The sequence below is a fragment of the Rhinopithecus bieti genome, unplaced genomic scaffold (genome assembly GCF_001698545.2).
Source record: "Rhinopithecus bieti isolate Rb0 unplaced genomic scaffold, ASM169854v2 scaffold_3040, whole genome shotgun sequence".
NCBI classification, from domain to species: Eukaryota; Metazoa; Chordata; class Mammalia; order Primates; family Cercopithecidae; genus Rhinopithecus; species Rhinopithecus bieti.
Window position 1 is genome coordinate 2,965,246 of NW_016804657.1, and position 17,535 is coordinate 2,982,780.

The 17,535-nt window shown below is 40.7% G+C and overlaps 1 protein-coding gene across 21 annotated transcripts in view; it reads right to left on the bottom strand.

Moving 5' to 3' along the window:
• Window positions 1-17,535, bottom strand: part of ST7L (suppression of tumorigenicity 7 like) — a 106,301-nt gene that overhangs the window by 86,835 nt on the left and 1,931 nt on the right. For 11 of the 21 annotated variants that reach the window (XM_017869701.1, XM_017869705.1, XM_017869697.1 and 8 more), the window contains 2 exons: window positions 14,746-14,828; window positions 8,397-8,559 (listed from right to left, as the gene is read on the bottom strand). The exons of 1 other annotated variant lie outside the window; for it this stretch is intronic. In XM_017869701.1, coding sequence (XP_017725190.1) covers window positions 8,397-8,559; window positions 14,746-14,828 — 246 coding nt within the window. Of the gene's footprint in view, window positions 1-8,396; window positions 8,560-10,499; window positions 10,538-14,745; window positions 14,829-17,296 lie in introns of those variants that run through there. 9 more of the 21 variants (XM_017869698.1, XM_017869711.1, XM_017869709.1 and 6 more) reach the window with 4 other exon arrangements.

Sequence of the window (17,535 nt, forward strand, 5' to 3'; positions counted from 1 at the left end):
AAAAAAAAAAAAAAAAAAAGAGAAGAGTTTAGATATCATTCTTGGTCATCAAAGGTTTATAAGCAGAAAAATAACAAATACCAGATCTTTGTTTAGATCAGCAGTTCTCAAAGTATAATTCATGGAACTGCAAAGTAACAATTCTTCAAAATAAATTCTAAGACATTATTTGCCTTTTTAAATGTGTGTACTCGAACTCAGATGCATGACCCTGAGAGTAAGGGTGTCCTTAAATTTTGTACCCCAGGCACCTGCCTCACTTGTCTTACTTGTCCTGCAAAATTGAACGGGTGATGAAAAGTCAATGATGGGTAAAACTGCTAGTACATTAGCATGAGTCAAGACAATGACACCAAACTGTACTAGCAGTCATTGGATTCTTCACTTCCACATCCTTACAGTAAAAATAAGGCAAATTTCTTTTAAACATTATAGCAGGTATGATGGTTGTCTCTAGTAAAGCCATTTGTGAGAACTGGCCCCTTTTGTAATGAAACACCACTTTTACTTGAAAGAGCCACACACAAACTTAGTTATTTAGATGGGTACCTGGCAGGTATTTTCTTAAAAATGAACTAAGTCTGTCAAGATCAAGGAAGAAAATGAAAGTATTTGCTGCCAGTGATAAAATTTGAGCTTTCAAGTACATATTGAAATTTCTTTAAATGTGTGTCTGCTACTGTGAGCCTGGCAAATTTCACAATAAAGACTTTTCTATGAGAATGGGGGTGATATTAACAAATGAGATTTTTCGTATTATGCAATAAAATGGATCATGATATGGATATGATATGTATAGCTCAGTGAACAAGTATTTTCCAAACAACCAATGAACGATATAAAATTATGTGTAAGTAAAAGATCCATTCAAAATGTTAAGATATACCAATAGATTTTCACATAACAGAGCATGCAAAGTTCAGATTTTACACCACAACTAAACTTTCAGAAAAGTACTCATAGAAAGTTTTAGTGTAGTATCAAAAAAAGGTATCCACAATTTTCTGAGAAGACTATTAAAATACTCCTCCCCTTTTCAATTACACATCTGTGTGAAGCCAGGTTTTCTTCATATACTTCAATCGAACACCATTTCACAACAGACAACGGAGAATAAGCTGTCTTCTATTAACTGAACCTTTTCTTGTTGTGGGAAATATAATTATTTTTCACAACGTGTGTATTAGCTCAGGCTGCCATAACAAAATACTATTGACTGTGTGGCTTAACATAAATTTATTTTCTCACAATTCTGGAGGCTAGAAGTTTGAGATCAGGGTACCTGCAGGGTACCAGCACGGCTGAGTACTGGTGAGGCTGAATTCTTGCTGTGTTCTCACAAGGAAGAGAGAGCTCTGGTATCTCTTATTATTATAAGGCCTTCCTGTCTTACCAGATCAGGTTTCTACTCATAGTTTATCTTAATTACTACCTGAAGCCCTATTTTCAATAGTCATATGGGGAATTAGGGGTTCAAACTTGGAAGGCAGAGGTTACAGTGAGCCGACATGGTGCCACTGCACTTCAGCCTGGGCAACAGAGCGAGACTCCATCTCAAAATAAATAAATAAAAATACATTAATTCTCCCCCAAAAGTCTTAACTCATTCCAGCATCAATTCTGAAATCTAAAGGACAAAGTTTCATCTGAATATTATCTGAATCAGACATAGGGGAGGCTCAAGGTACAATTCATTCCTAGACTCAGTTCCTCTCCAGAAGTGAACCTATGGAACCAGACAAGTTATACATTCCAAATATACTGTATGATGGTGGGCAGACATAGGATAGACATTCCCATTCTCAAATGAAAAAATCAAAAAGAAGGAAGGGGTAATGGTTACCAAGTCCAAAACCTAGCAACGCAAATTCTATTACATCTTAAAGTTTGAATGCCAGGCACAGTGGCACATGCCTGTAATCCCAGCTACTCAGGAGGCTGTGGCAGGAGGATCACTTGAGCCCAGGAGTTCAAGACCTCAGCCTGGGGAATACAGTGAGGCCTTGTCTCTCTTTAAAAAAAAAAAAAAAAAAAAAAGCCCAGGCAAGGTGGCTCACGCCTGTAATCCCAGCACTGTGGGAGGCTGAGGCAGGTGGATCACCTAAGGTCAGGTGTTCAAGACCAGCCTGGCCAAAATGGTGAAACTCCATCTCTACTAATAATAGAAAAAAATTAGCTGGGCGTGGTGGTGCATGCCTGCAATCCTCACTACTTGGGAGGCTGAAGCAGGAGAATCACTTGAACCCAGGAGGCAGAGGTTGCAGTGAGTCAAGATCACGCCATTGCACTCCAGCCTGGGCAGCAAGAGTAAAACTTCAGCTCCAAAAAACAAACAAACAAACAAAAAAGGCTGGGCGCGGTAGCTCACACCTATAATCCCAGCACTTTGGGAGACCAAGGCGAGTGGATCAAGAGATGAGGAGTTCAAGACTAGCCTGGCCAAGATGGTGAAACCCCATCTCTATTAAAAACTACAAAAAAAATTAGCTGGGTGCAGTGGCAGGTGCTTGTAATCCCAGCTATTTGGGAGGCTGAGGCAGGAGAATCACCTGAACCCAGGCAGCAGAGGTTGCAGTGGGCCGAGATTGCGCTCCGGCACTCCAGCCTGGCGACAGAATGAGACTCCGTCTTGGAAAAAAAAAAAAGAGGCCAGGTGCTGTGGCTCATGCCTGTAATCCCAGCACTTTTGGAGGCCGAGATAGGTAGATCACCCGAGGTTGGGAGTTCCAGACCAGCCTGACCAACATAGAGAAAACCCATCTCTACTAAAAATACAAAATTAGCTGGGTGTGGTGGCACACGCCTGTAATCCCAGCTACTCGGGAGGCTGAGGTAGGAGAATCACTTGAACCCGGGAGGCAGAGGTTTCAGTGAGTTGAGATCGCGCCATTGCACTCCAGCCTGCACAGAGCAAGACTCCATCTCAAAAAAAAAACAAAACAAAACAAAAAAGAAAAGAGAGAAAAGTTTGAGAATTATTTTTGATGCTCTGCCCTCCAGGCCCACTGTGATGGCAGTGTCACCCCCATAGCTCTGTGGTACAGCCCCACCCATGCAGTTCTGTGTGAGGGTGGCCTGGCCCCAGAAACTGGAAAGGCAGCCTCACCCTTTGAAATCAAGGAGGAAACAGCCTTGCCTTCTGGGCCTGTATTGGGAGTGGCAGTCCTGAGTTTGGTCATTCTTTCTTTTATTTGAAGTCAGTACGTGTTCACAATTGAATAGCTCTATGGTTTGGCCCTGTAGAATCCAAAATGTCTAACGGACTTCCTTCATTCTGTCCCACCTTCCCTGTCCCTTTTAGTTCAAACTGGTAGTGTGTTTGCTCGTATAAACTCAACTCTGTTTCTGGTTTCTACTAAGATGACTAAGTCCATGAAGTACACACGATATCAAATAGTTGTTCAATCACACCCCTACTGTTGTCTTCAGAACAGGTTTTCTCATGTATTTATAAAATGGATAGGCTGAGAATTTCCAAATCTTTAAGTTGTGCTTCCTTTTTGCTTAACAATTGCTTCTTCTATTCATCTCTTTCCTTTCACATTTCACTATAAGCAGTCAGAAGAAACCAAGTTGTGCCACTTTGCTTAGAAATCTCCTCAGCTAAATATCCAATGTCATTGCTCTGAAGTTCTACTCTCCCCAAAATGCTAGAATATAGTTCAGCCAGTTCTTTTCCACTTTATACAAGGACCACCTTTCCTCCAGTTCCCAGCCACATATTCCTCATTTCCACTTGAGACCTCACCAAACTGTCCTTATCTGTATTTCAAGCTTGCACCTCAAAACTCTTCCAGCCTCAACTCATTACCCAGCTCCAAAGCTGCTTCCACATATTTAGGTGCTTGTTACGGTGGCACCCCACTTCTTCATACCAAAATCTGAGAGTTAGTCAGCTCAGGTTGCCATAACAAAATATCATATGCTGAGTGGCTTAAACAACAGAAATTTATTTTCTCACAATCTGAAGGTTGGAAACCCAAGATCAAGGTACCAGAATGGTTGGGCTCTGGTGAGGGCTCGCCTTCTGGCCTTCAGAGAGCAGTCTTCTCACTGTGTCTTCGCATGGCAGAGAGACAGCAATTCCTCTCTTCCTCTTCGTACAAAGCCACCAATACTATCAGATTAGGATCCCCTCATTTAACCTTGATCATCTCCTAAAAATCCTAGCTCCTAATACAGTTACATTAGAGGTTAGTTTCAACATATGAATTCCGGGGGACACATTTCAGTTTACAACATGTTAACATGTAATGGATTTACTGCCATTAAAAAATATTTTTAAATTTCCTGCTTTAATTTCTAATATGATAAATATTGATGGATATAATCCACATTTAAACAAAGGCTCTTTTGAGGTCCTGGATAATATTTTTTTTTTTGAGATGGAGTCTCGCTCTGTCACCCAGGCTGGAGTGCAGTGGCGCAATCTCGGCTCACTGCAAGCTCCGCCTCCGGGGTTCATGCCATTCTCCTGCCTCAGCCTCCTGAGTAGCTGGGACTACAGGTACCTGCCACCACGCCCAGCTAATTTTTTGTATTTTTAGTAGAGATGGGGTTTCACCATGGTCTCGATCTCCTGACCTCATGATCTACCCACCTTGGCCTCCCAAAGTGTTGGGATTACAGGCATGAGCCACCACGCCAGGCCTGGATAATTTTTTTAAGAATGTAAAGAATTCCTTAGTCTAAAAGTTTGAGAACCACTTTTCTTTTACATAGTTAAGGAGAGAGGATGTACTAGAAGGGGAAGTATAAGAGGAAAGGAAACCACTAAGGATACAATAGCAATAGCCCAGGGAAGAGATATTTAAGGGCCTAAATATGGGGCTATGAACGTTGAAAGAAAAGATAGAAGGGGCCAGGCCTGGTGGCTCATCATGCCTGTAATCCCAGCACTTTGGGAGGCCGAGGTGGATGAATCATCTGAGGTCAAGGGTTCGAGACCAGTCTGGCCAACAGTGGCGAAAACCCATTTCTACTAAAAATTCAAAAATTACTCTGTTATGGTGGCAGGCACCTGTAATCCCAGCTACTCGAGAGGCTGGGGCAGGAGAATTGCTTGAACCCCGGAGGTGGAGGTTGCAGTGAGCCAAGATGACACCATTGCACGCCAGCCTGGGCAAGAAAAGTAAAACTTCATCCAAAAAAAAAAAAAAAAAAGAAAGCAGAATGGAGTCAAGATAATTTTTAAGGGGGAATTAATACAATTTGGGGTTGATTGGAAAAAACGGGAAACATAAATGATATAAACTAAATAGAAACCCAAAGATTTCTAAAATGGGAATTGGACACCATTAAAAGATTTTAGAATTATAGAGGAAGAACTATGGAAGAAGATAATTAGTTTCATTTTGGACGGAGTGAGTTCAGGGTGGTTAGGGCCATTAAAGTTGGAAAATTCTAGCAAAGAGTTAGAAATGTAGGTCTAGAGTTTAAAAGAGAGCTTGGGGGTAAAAATTTAAAATTGGTTCCCCCCAGCGTATACGTCTGTGGTAGCTAATATTATTGAATAAGATGAAGTTATCCAGGGAGAAAAATATTGAACAAAAGGATGCTTTAATTCACTTAAAAAAATTTTTTCCCCCTTAGAGATAGCGTCTTGCTCTGTCACCCAGGCTGGAGTGCAGTGGCAGTCATAGCTCACTGCAGTCTCAAACTCCTGGGCTCAAGTGATCCTCCTGCCTCAGCCTCCCAAGGAGCTGGAACTACATGTGCATATTACTGCGCCCAACTGATTTTTTTTATTTTTTGTAGAGATGGGGGTCTTGCTATGCTGCCCAGGCTGGTCTCAAACTCCTTGTCTCAAGTGATCTCCTTACCTCAGCCTCCTAAAGCACTGGAATTATAGGTTTGGGCTACTATGCCCAGCTTTTAACTCACTTTGAGATCCAACTCAAGTATTTCCTCTGCGAAATATTTTGCGGCCCTCCCTCCAAGAATAACTGACCACTCTTTCTTTTCTGTCACCACAGTGTCTTGTATAAGATACCATGTATCTTTATAGAGTATCATATATAAGACACTCTATAAAAGCAGTTAACCATATTCTTTTACTGTCAATTTATTTACATCTGTATCCTCTACCAAGATGAAATGTTCTTAAGATTATCTTCACTCTCATTACTAATGGCATACTCAGTCTTACAATGGAAAATAAAATCACATCATGTGCTATTGTTATAATTATTCATATACTGAACTCAGCTTCATGAGGACATATCTGTATCGTATTCATCTTAATATGTCTTACTCTTAGGGGTTCTGTAATTATTTTACAAAAAAGAAAGAAGAGGAAAGGAAATGACTCTTCCTTCTTGTACTCTTGAATGGCTGCCAACCCCACCCCACTACACCTAGTCAGGCTTCAGGACTCCACTTAAATGGTGCTTCCTTAGGGACTTTGAGCAAATCTAAAAAGTGCCACCAACTGCACTCAGGCAGTATTTTTCTACTAAACTATCATAACTCTAGTGGTTAAGCATTGAACAAATGAGATATTTGGAATATTATGGAATTAACTCATCTGTATTATTACTATATAGTTATTACCTATCCCAGTGAAAGGAATAATAATCCAAAAATATTCACTTTGGCCAGGCGCGGTGGCTCACACCTGTAATCCCAACACTTTGGGAGGCTGAGGTGGGAGGATCACTTGAGCCCAGGAGTTCGAGACCAGCCTGGGCAACATAGTGAGACCTCATCTCTATTAAAATAATAATAATAATAATTTTATTTAGCTTTATAAATTTTCCTTTCTTAATTATATATCATTAAAAATACTCGCTTTCTAGCTGGCCAGTCTCGGTGGCTCACGCCTGTAATCCTAGCACTTTGGGAAGCAGAGGCAGGCAGATCACCTGAGGTCGGGAGTTCAAGACCAGCCTGACCAACATGGTGAAACCCCATCTCTACTAAAAATACAAAAATTAGTGGGGTACAGTGGCACATGCCTGTAATTTCAGCTACTTGGGAGGCTGAGGAAGCAGAATCGCTTGAACCCAGGAGGCAGAGGCTGCAGTGAGCTGAGACTGCACCACTGCACTCTAGCCTGGGCTACAGAGAGGCTTCATCTCAAAAAAAAAAAAAGGCCAGGTATGGTGGCTCATGCCTGTAATCCCAGCACTTTATGAAGCCAAGGTGGGTGGATCATGAGGTCAAGAGATTGAGACCATCCTGGCCAATATGGTGAAACCATATCTCTACTAAAAATACAAAATATTAGCCAGGCGTGGTGGTGCATGCCTGTAGTCCCAGCTACTCGGGAGGCTGAGGCAGGAGAATCGTTTGAACCTGGGAAGCAGAGGTTGCAGTGAGCTGAGATCGCGCCACTGCACTCCAGCGTGGCAACAGAGCAAGATTCTGTCTCTAAATAAATAAATAAATAAATAAATTCACTAGTACTCGATACAAATAGAGGAACAGTCTACAATAAAAGTATGACAATGGAATACTCATCCATGAAGAGCTGAGACTTTGATGCCTTTTTAGATATATTGAAAAAAAATTTTTTTCCCTACTTTTCTCTCTTGGCAGAAATGGTTGTTTCTGTTCTCTCCTTTATTAGTCATAAGATTCCCTGATTTGCTGGGCACATATATATACATACTGAGAAAATGTTGAAAATTTCTAGCCTTCCTCATAGCTAGTAATGGCCATATGAAACAGATCTGACCAGTAGGAAGTAAGGTGAAATAGTATGTAACATTTCTGAGAATAGTCCTTGGCTTTTGTGGGGTGGAGTAGAGGGAAGAAGTGACCCTACCCTGGATTTCTTTCCTTCCTGCTGATTGGAATGTGGATATGATGGCTGAAGCAAGAGCAACAGTCTTACACTACAAAGTAAAAACTACATTTGGAGATGGCAGGCTAACAAAATAGAAGGGGTCTGGATATCTGATGTTTATTGTTTTCCATACTAGCCATGGACTGCCTATATTAACATAAAAGACAAATTTCTGTGTCTTGGTCCATTTGGACTGCTACAACAAAATACCACAAACTGGGTAGATTATAAAGAGCATAAATTTATTTTTCACAGTTCTGGAGGCTGGGAAGCCTATGACCAAGGTACTAACAGATTTGGTGTCTGGTGAGGGTCTGCTTTCTGGTTCATAGATGGCGCCTTCTCATGGTGTCCTCACATGGTAGAAGTGGCAAGCAGCTCTCTGGGGTCTCTTCATAAGGGCATTAATCACATCCATGAGGACACTGCCCTCATGACCTGATCACCTCCCAAAGACCCTACCTCGTAACATCACATTGGTGATTAGAATTTTGGGGGAAACACAAACATGCATACCACAGCACTCAGCTGTTTTGAGTTTCTATCTCCCAGAGCCAAACTCAATCTTAAATACACAGCTCTGAAAACACATCAGAAAAGCAGTCACCTGACAAATTCTGTCTGCTGGTTTCACTTTCTCTGTTCCTCGAAGGAGAACCTGGTTCTGAAATGCTGCTCTCTGTTCCTCCCATCAGTGGTTGCAAATGGCTTACAGATACTTGCTCAATAAAAGATGTGCCATGCTTATGGAAGTACCACCATTCAAATATCTATGACAAACAGAAAATATCCTCCACTTAGAATTGATCAGCAGACACATGAGCTCAAATTAAAACATTCTCTCAAGATGTCCTGTTCAATTCAGCATTAATTTAAATGCACTCTCCTTTCATAAAGAAAAACCATACAAACACAAGATTCAACAATAACACGTCACATAAAAGTGAAATACCTTTGTTATAGTTTTGTCATAAAATTTAGACAAGCTTAAGCAAAACTAGGCATATGTAATAAAGCATTAAAAAACAGTAAGAAGCATTTTAATCTATAAGTAATTTAACTATGTTAAGTTACATTGTCATTTTATTCTATCTGCAGCATAAACAGTTTTCAAATGATAAGCATAGTGGATGAACAGACTAGACCAGGATCAGCATGCCCATGTTTGACTCCCAAATCAGTCATTTATTAGCTGTGTGCTGTGGGCAAGTCACTTAATCTCTAACATCTCAGAGCCTCAGCTAAATGTGGTTAACAAGAATTATAAGAAAGTGCTTTCTGAAGCAAAAAGTACTACTCCGGTATTTGGCAAAATTATTAATAAAGGTTAAGAGTCAGGTTGATTCCCATTTTGAACCATTTAAAAATCAGGATATTCATTTCTTTCTGTTTCCATGGTTTATCACTGTTATAAAAAGAGAAACCAGGCCAGACACGGTGGCTCACATCTGTAATTCCAGCACTTTGGGAGGCCGAGAAGTCCCAAAAGAGGGATCCTCAAGAAGGATTGCTGGAGCCCAAGAATTCTAGACCAGCCTGGACAAAATAGTGAGACCTCATCTGTACAGAAAAATGTAAAAATAAAATATTAGCTGGGTGAGGTAGTGCATGCCTATAGTTCTAGCTACTCAGAAAGTTGAAGTGGGAGGATCTCTTGAGCCTGGGGAGGTCGAGGTTGCAGTGAGCTGAGACTGCACCACAGAACTCCAGTCTGGGCAATAGACTGAGACCCTATCTCAAAAGAAAGAAAAGAAAGAAAAAAAAGTCAACTGACAGACTAGTCTTCTGCCAAATGTAGTGGATACATGTATTACTTTAAAGAATAAACAAAACATAACCACAACTAAGAGATTTTAATCTTTTCATTTCCTATTGTTTTAAAAAATTTTTTGAGATAGGATCCCACTCTGTCACCAGGCTGGAGTACAGTGGCATGATCACAGCTAACTGCAACCTTGACCTCCCTGGGCTCAGGTGATCATCCCACCTCAACATTCCAAGCAGCTAGGACTACAAGCATGTGCCACCATGCCCAGCTAATTTTTATATTTTTTGTAGAGACAAGGTGTCGCCATGTTGCCCAGGCTGGTCTCAAACTCCTGGGCTCAAGCGCTCTGCCTTCCTTAGTCTCACAAAGTGTTAGGATTATAGGTGTGAGCTACCATGACCAGCCAGATTATAATATTTTTGAAAACTATTTTACTACGACCACAAACAGAACACATCACAAAAAAATCAGCTTTTTCAACTCTGTAGGAATGCTATTTTTTTGCTTCAGTAAATAACAGAACAAACATGCTACATAGGTGCCAAAAGTATAGTCCATGTTGTGGCCCACTGACTACATGCCACAATGTTTACAGGAGAGTGTGAGAAAATCAAGGTGCAGCATTTTTTTCTATCATGTCACTAATGTTTTATGCTCAATCTAAAATGGCATCTCTTTCTGCTCACTCTTAATAAGTTAGCAAGAATTACCACCAAATGAGGCCATGGTTTGACTTCTACTATATGTTTTACTAAGAAGTGAGATAAAACTTCTTTACACAAGCAGAAATTGTTCATGTGACAGAAAAGACAAGGTTTATATTGAATAAATCTTGGTTAAGAAAATTGGATAGGGCCAGGCATGGTGGCTCACGCCTATAATCCCAACACTTTGGGAGGCCAAGGTGGGAGGATCACTTGAGGCTGGGAATTCAAGACTAACCTGGACAACATTGTGAGACCCCGTCTCTACAAAACATAAAAAAATGAGCCAGATGTGAGGGTGTGTGCCTGCAGTCCCAGCTACTTGGGAGGTTAAAGTGGGAGGATCGCTTGAGCTCAGCAGGTCGAGGCTGCAGTGAGCTGTGATTGTACCACCGCACTCCAGCCTGGGTGACAGAGTAAAACCCTGTTCAAAAAAAAAAAAAGATAAATACAATCAAGGGCAACAACAACATACTTTCCTTCACTATACAAAGTGCAGGTGGGTTTTCTAATGAATGAGTATGAAGTTAGTGGCTTTTCAACTTTTAAGTCAACTTTTAACACAAATGAACAATGATAATAATAACTGCAAATACTTATTGAAAGCTTTCTATAAGCCTTGCATTATGCCAAGTCCTTGACATGTATTATGTCATTTAATTTTTGTAACAACTGATTTTAGAGATGAGGACACATTCCAAATTTAAATAACAGTTCACATCACTGGTAAGTGGCAGAGCTGGGATTCTTATTCAGGTTTGCCTGACTTCGGAGCTTCCAACCATTACACTAGACAGTTTCATAAATATACCTCTTTATATATGTATATGTGATTATACATATATACAAGTTTGTTAAGTCCAGGTGGTAAAAGAAATTATAAACACAACAACCTTTGCTAATAAAAACCCATCAATATTGCAAGGGTAATAATACAGTTTAATCTTTAAAATGTTACTTGAATTTCCTAATTTGTGTATATTTAAAACACTGCTTTATAAAGAATAACAAAAGGTTTTGTTGGGTTTTTGTTGTTGTTGTTGTTACTGAGACAAGGTCCACTCTGTTGCCCGGGTTGGAGTGCAGTGGCATGATCACAGCTCACTGTAGCCTCGATTTCCTGGGCTCAAGCAATCCTGCCCCTCAGTCTCTGAAGTGGCTGGGACTACAGGAATGCGCCAACACAATGTGCTAATTTTTAAATTTTGTACAGAGACCAGATCTTGTTCATATGTTCAGGCTGGTCTTGAACTCCTGGGTACAAGCAATCCTCCTGCCTCAGGCTCCCAAAGTGTTGGTAGTACAGACACGAGACACCATACCCTGCACAAAAAGTTTTTTTTACAAGGTTTTAGACATCATATATATAAGTAAGTTATCCCCCTCTTATAAATGAGGAAATTATAGCTTAGACTGTTTACGTAGCTTGCCCAAAATTATCAGCTAGTAAGTGGCAGAGTTAAGATTCAAAATTTTATCTTCTGTTCCCAAACCAGTGCTTTTTCCACTACATCAGCTGTTTAATATTGATAGTTTCTTTAAAACAAACAGACAAACAAAAAACATATATTAAATAGAGACAGGGTCTTGTTGTTGTCCAGGATGGACTCAAACTTCTGGCATTAAGGGATTCTCCCACTCCATCTGCCCAAAGTGTTAGGACTACAAGTGTAAGCCACTGTGCCTGGATTAAAGATAGTTTATTATCTTTACTTAGACTTTTGTATGCTATGGACTAAATATGCTAAAATATGTTTATGTTAAATTATGAGGCTTATATTAACATGCAGTTTTAATCCTGAATTCCTCAATAGTTTCTATTTTTTAAGCCAAGAGAAAAATCTCATTCTTGTTTGGCATTTCACTTTAACAAAATGGTCTGTATTAGTACCTATTTAAAAAAATAGATCCAATACAAATGCTATTTCTACTACGGCTGGAGAGCACCACCTAGAGATAAAAAAAAAAGAACAGGCTGGGCATGGTGGTTCATGCCTGGAACCTTAGCACTTTGGGAGGCCAAGGAGAGTGGATCGTTTGTGCCCAGGTGTCTGAGACCACCATGAACAACACGGTGAGACTCTGTCTCTACAAAAAATAAATAAAAATTTAAAGACAATAGAAAAATCTATTGGCTATGCATGGCATAAAACTTCTTAAGATTTTTATCTGCAGCAGTATTGTTCCAAAGTGTACACTAGGAAACATGACATCCTAGGGATATTAATGTGAATTATAAAAAATATTTTAATTTTCTTAAATTAAAAATATCTTCTTCAAGGAAAAGTTGAATTAAAGTTACAGTTTTGTTGTTTTTGCTTTTGTTTTTTGAAACACAGTCTTGTTCTGTCATCCAGGTTAAAGTGCAGTGGCACCATCTTGGCTCACTGTAGCCTCTCCCTCCAGGGTTCAAGTGATCCTCCCACCTTGGCCTCTCCAGTAGATGGGACTATAGGTGCATGCCACACACGGCTAATTTTTGTATTTTTTTGAAAAGACAGGATTTTGCCATGTTTCCCAGGCTGGTCTTGAACTCCATCAGCCCACCTCGGTCTCCCAAAGTGCTAGAATTATAGGCATGAACCACTGTGTCAGGTCAAACAGGTTTCTTAACTATGAGAATTCTCAGAATAATAATAGCCAAAATTCATTAAGTATACACTCTGAACCAGCTACCATGTTGTAAACTTACAACATTATCTGATTTAGTCTTCATAATCCTATAAAGTTCATGCTGTTATTAACCTCAGTTAACAGATGAGGAAATGGGCTTGAAAAACCTATAGGTTGAATTTATGACACATAATTTTAGTCTTCCCAGTGTTGCCAATATTAAAATACTATAGTCAGACATGGTGGCACATGCCTGTAATCCCAGCTACTAGGGAGGCTGAGATGGGAGGACGGCTTGAGCCCAGGAGTTAAGGCCACAGTGTGTTATAATGGTGCCTATGAATAGTGACTGCACTCTGGCCTGGGAAACATAGTGAGACTCCATCTCAATTTTTTTTTTAATGGGCAAATTTTATATAAAAACTGTATATCCAGGTTCTATTTATTTATTTATTCATTCATTTTTGAGACAGGGTTTCTCTCTGTCGTCCAGGTTGGAGTGCAGTGGCAAGATCTTGGTTCACTGCAACCTCTACCTCCCAAGTTCAAGAGATTCTTATGCCTCAGCCTCCCGAGTAGCTGGGACTACAGGCACGCACCACGATACTGTTACTTTTTATATTTTAGTAGAAGGAGTTTCACCATGTTGGCCAGGCTGTTCATGAACTCCTGGCCTCAAGTGATCTGCCTGCTTCAGGCTCCCAAAGTGCTGGGATTATAGGCGTGAGCCACCATGCCCGGTCTATCTGGGTTCTCTTTAAATCATTTGAAAAATTGAAAAACCTGGTAATACTAGTTGCAAGTCTATATGGCAACAATTAGTTTTAGCCTCTTTAATTTTTTTATTTTTCATTTTTTTTGAGACGGAGTTTCACTTTTGTTGCCGAGGCTGGAGTGCAATGGCGCAATCTTGGCTCACTGCAACCTCTGTCTCCTGGGTTCAAGCGATTCTCCTGCCTCAGCCTCCTGAGTAGCTGGGATTACAGGCATGCGCCACCACCCCAGCTAATTTTTTGCATTTTTAGTAGAGACGGGGTTTCTCCATGTTGGCTCTCCAGAGTCCAGAGTGCATGTCGGGCTGGTCTCAAACTCCCAACCTCAGGTGATCCACCCGCCTTGGCCTCCTAAAGTGCTGGGATTACAGGCTTGAGCCACTGCGCCCAGCCTTAGCCTCTTTTAGAAGGGGCATGCACTGTCCAGGCTATCCAGTCCTCAAAGAAATAAGAATTTAATTATTAAACTCTATCCATTTCACTCATTTTTGTTACCAACTTAGGCTCTGCAGGCATTTAATTTCCAGTACACCCCAAGCCCTCCCTGACTACAGTTTACAATAAGCCTTTAATATGTAAATAAATACTGTCAATCTCTAAAAGTAGATTGGGAGATGCAGCGTTCCCCAAACTTGTTTGAATAGGTAATCTTTTCAAATGCTGAATACGTTTTAGAAATGCTGATCCATAGGTAATAATAATTTATAAATATTATAACCATATAAAGGATCTTTAGGCCAGGGTGGTGCCTGATGCCTGTAATCCCAGCACTTTCAGAGGCCAAGTCAGGCGGATCACCTGAGGTCAGGAGTTCGAGACCAGCCTGACCAATGTGGTGAAACGCTGTCTCTACTAAAAGTACAAAAATTATCCGAGCATGGTGGCCGGCACCTGTAATCCCAGCTACTCGGGAGGCTGAGACAGGAGAATTGGTTGAACCTGGGAGGTGGAGGTTGCAGTGAGCCAAGATCATGCCACTGTACTCTAGCCTGGGCGAAAGAGCAAGACTCCGTGTCAAAAAAGGAAAAAAAAAATTAAAAAAAAAAAAATCTTTAGATAAATACCAAAACATGAAGGAAGGAAATGGAAACTACTTACAAATATTAGTCCTGATATCAATGAAGATGTCCCTGTAAGTGCCACATAGAATTTGGGTGTCAATGAATTTAAAAATACAGTCACTGTCAAAAGAACAAGAATCAAAGTTTTAAAAAATGCAAATTTAATGTACTTAGGTTACAGATATGCAAGTATCTTTATGAGTGATGGGACTTAAGTTGTATTAATATCTAGTGTGAAATTCACTTGAAAAAATTTTAATTTGTATATATAATATACATAATGGCTTATAACTATTTGCAACAAATCAAAATGAGGTAATTCAGCTTGCTTTAAAGAATAAAACTAAAGCACTTATAAGTCATAATTTAGACAAGAACTTTTGCAAGTCTGTAAGAATAAGAAGATAAACAAACATGCTTTTACAAAGGAGGTTCAAAACGACTCCATAATTATTTTGGTAGGATATAAAACCACTGTCTCAAATTAGAGGGAAGGAAACAGTGTATGTATTTGGTATATCAGCTAGAGAGGCAAAATGGCTCAAAGAGAAAAGCAACAAACAGAAATCTCCCTGACTAACTGAAATCCTGGAGCAGATTGTTCACTTCAAATAATTATTTCATAAGTACGGTGGGTTTTAGAAAGAAATAAAAATCTGGCCAGGTAGGATGGCTCACTCCCATAATCTCAGAGTTTTGGGAAGCTAAGGCAGGAGGATCGCTGGTAGCCAGGAGTTCAAGACCAGCCTAGGCAAATAAAATAGACCCAGTCTCTATGCAAAATTTAAAACTCAGCTGGTCGTGGTGGTGCACGCCTGTAGTCCCAGCTACTTGGAAGGCTGAGGCCAAGAGGATCGCTTGAGCAAGAGTTCAAGGCTGTAGTGATCTTGCCACTGCACTCCAGCGTGGGTGACAGAGGGAGACTCTGTCTCACAAAAAATAAAAAAGAAAAGAAAAGTAAAAAAGAAAATCTATAGTAATCAACTATTCTCATCTAAATGTATATGGTTAACATGTAGAAAATAAATGACAAGTCGGCTGGGCGTGGTGGCTCACGCCTGTAATCCCACCACTTTGGGAGGCCGAGGCAGCCAGATCACGAGGTCAGGAGATCGAGACCATTCTGGCTAATACGGTGAAACCCCATCTCTACTAAAACATACACACACAAAATCAGCCAGGCGAGGTGGCAGCCGCCTGTAGTAGTCCCAGCTACTCGAGAGGCTGAGGCAGGAGAATGGCATGAACCCGGGANCCTGTAATCCCAGCTACTTGGAAGGCTGAGGCCAAGAGGATCGCTTGAGCAAGAGTTCAAGGCTGTAGTGATCTTGCCACTGCACTCCAGCGTGGGTGACAGAGGGAGACTCTGTCTCACAAAAAATAAAAAAGAAAAGAAAAAGTAAAAAAGAAAAATCTATAGTAATCAACTATTCTCATCTAAATGTATATGGTTAACATGTAGAAAAATAAATGACAAGTCGGCTGGGCGTGGTGGCTCACGCCTGTAATCCCACCACTTTGGGAGGCCGAGGCAGCCAGATCACGAGGTCAGGAGATCGAGACCATTCTGGCTAATACGGTGAAACCCCATCTCTACTAAAACATACACACACAAAAATCAGCCAGGCGAGGTGGCAGCCGCCTGTAGTAGTCCCAGCTACTCGAGAGGCTGAGGCAGGAGAATGGCATGAACCCGGGAAGCGGAGCTTGCAGTGAGCCGAGATTGCGCCACTGCACTCCAGTCCGGGCAACTGAGCGAGACTCCGTCTCAAAAAATAAATAAATAAATGAGAAGTCAATCAGTAACACTGTGCATAGAAACCGCCGTTAAGCACTTCATTCACCTGTTACAGAGATGCCAATTTAGCTCTTCAGTTTAGCTTATTTTAGTGTGCTAGTTATATTTGAACTTGATACCTTATCCTCCAAAAAAGCCAAAATATTTCCGAACTTTACCTCACAGTCTTTCATGTCATCTCTGAACAGGAAAGGGGACATTTGCTGCCTTTTGCTACAGAAAAATCAACCACTGTACTGAATCATATAACAGAAATACTTCTATCTTGTTCTGAGGTTGCTGCTCAGACCTTGAGTGATATATAATCACATGGTAAGGGGACCTGGGCCCTAAACACTTTATCCTGTCTACAACTAAAGAATAGTACAGTATATGAGAATTCCATCAGGATCATCACTTCTTACATGTGTTAGTATTTTCAGCACAGACTACATAGCAAGTGTTCTACAGATGTCCAAAGAACTAGCAACCCGACAGTTGTTTGTGGCGCTCTCTCACTTCCTATACTATTACTCAAGATAAGCCTAAAAGAACAGACAAAAATATCACGACAACTATTTCTTAACAGAACTATTCTAAAACAAGAGAATCGTCAATTAAAATCATGCCATTTTCTTTCTCTGAAATCTTTAAATTACAGACGTGCTCATCTTTGTTGTCTGGATATGAGTTCTCTTAGCTGGGTGGTGAGAGACTCAAAGCAGTGACTTTTATGGGACCCTACCAGAGGTGGGAGAGCCAATATAAATTACGTATCCCAATCTGAGAATGCACCCTTCTGTCCTAATACCTGAAGCTTATAGCTTGTCAGGTGGCTTTTCCACGGAAAAACGAGGACATGAGAGGACGGACCTTAAGAGTTCTAGGGAGGAGCCGGTAGAGGCAGCAGGCTTGACAATCAACTGCAAGGTTGCAGTCCAAAAGAAAAAGAACCCACTTGATCGCTCATCGACTCCTCAGAGGCCCTCTAGGACTACCGAGAATCTCTTGCCCTTTGGCTCTTGCCCCCGACATCTCTCCTGGCCCCCC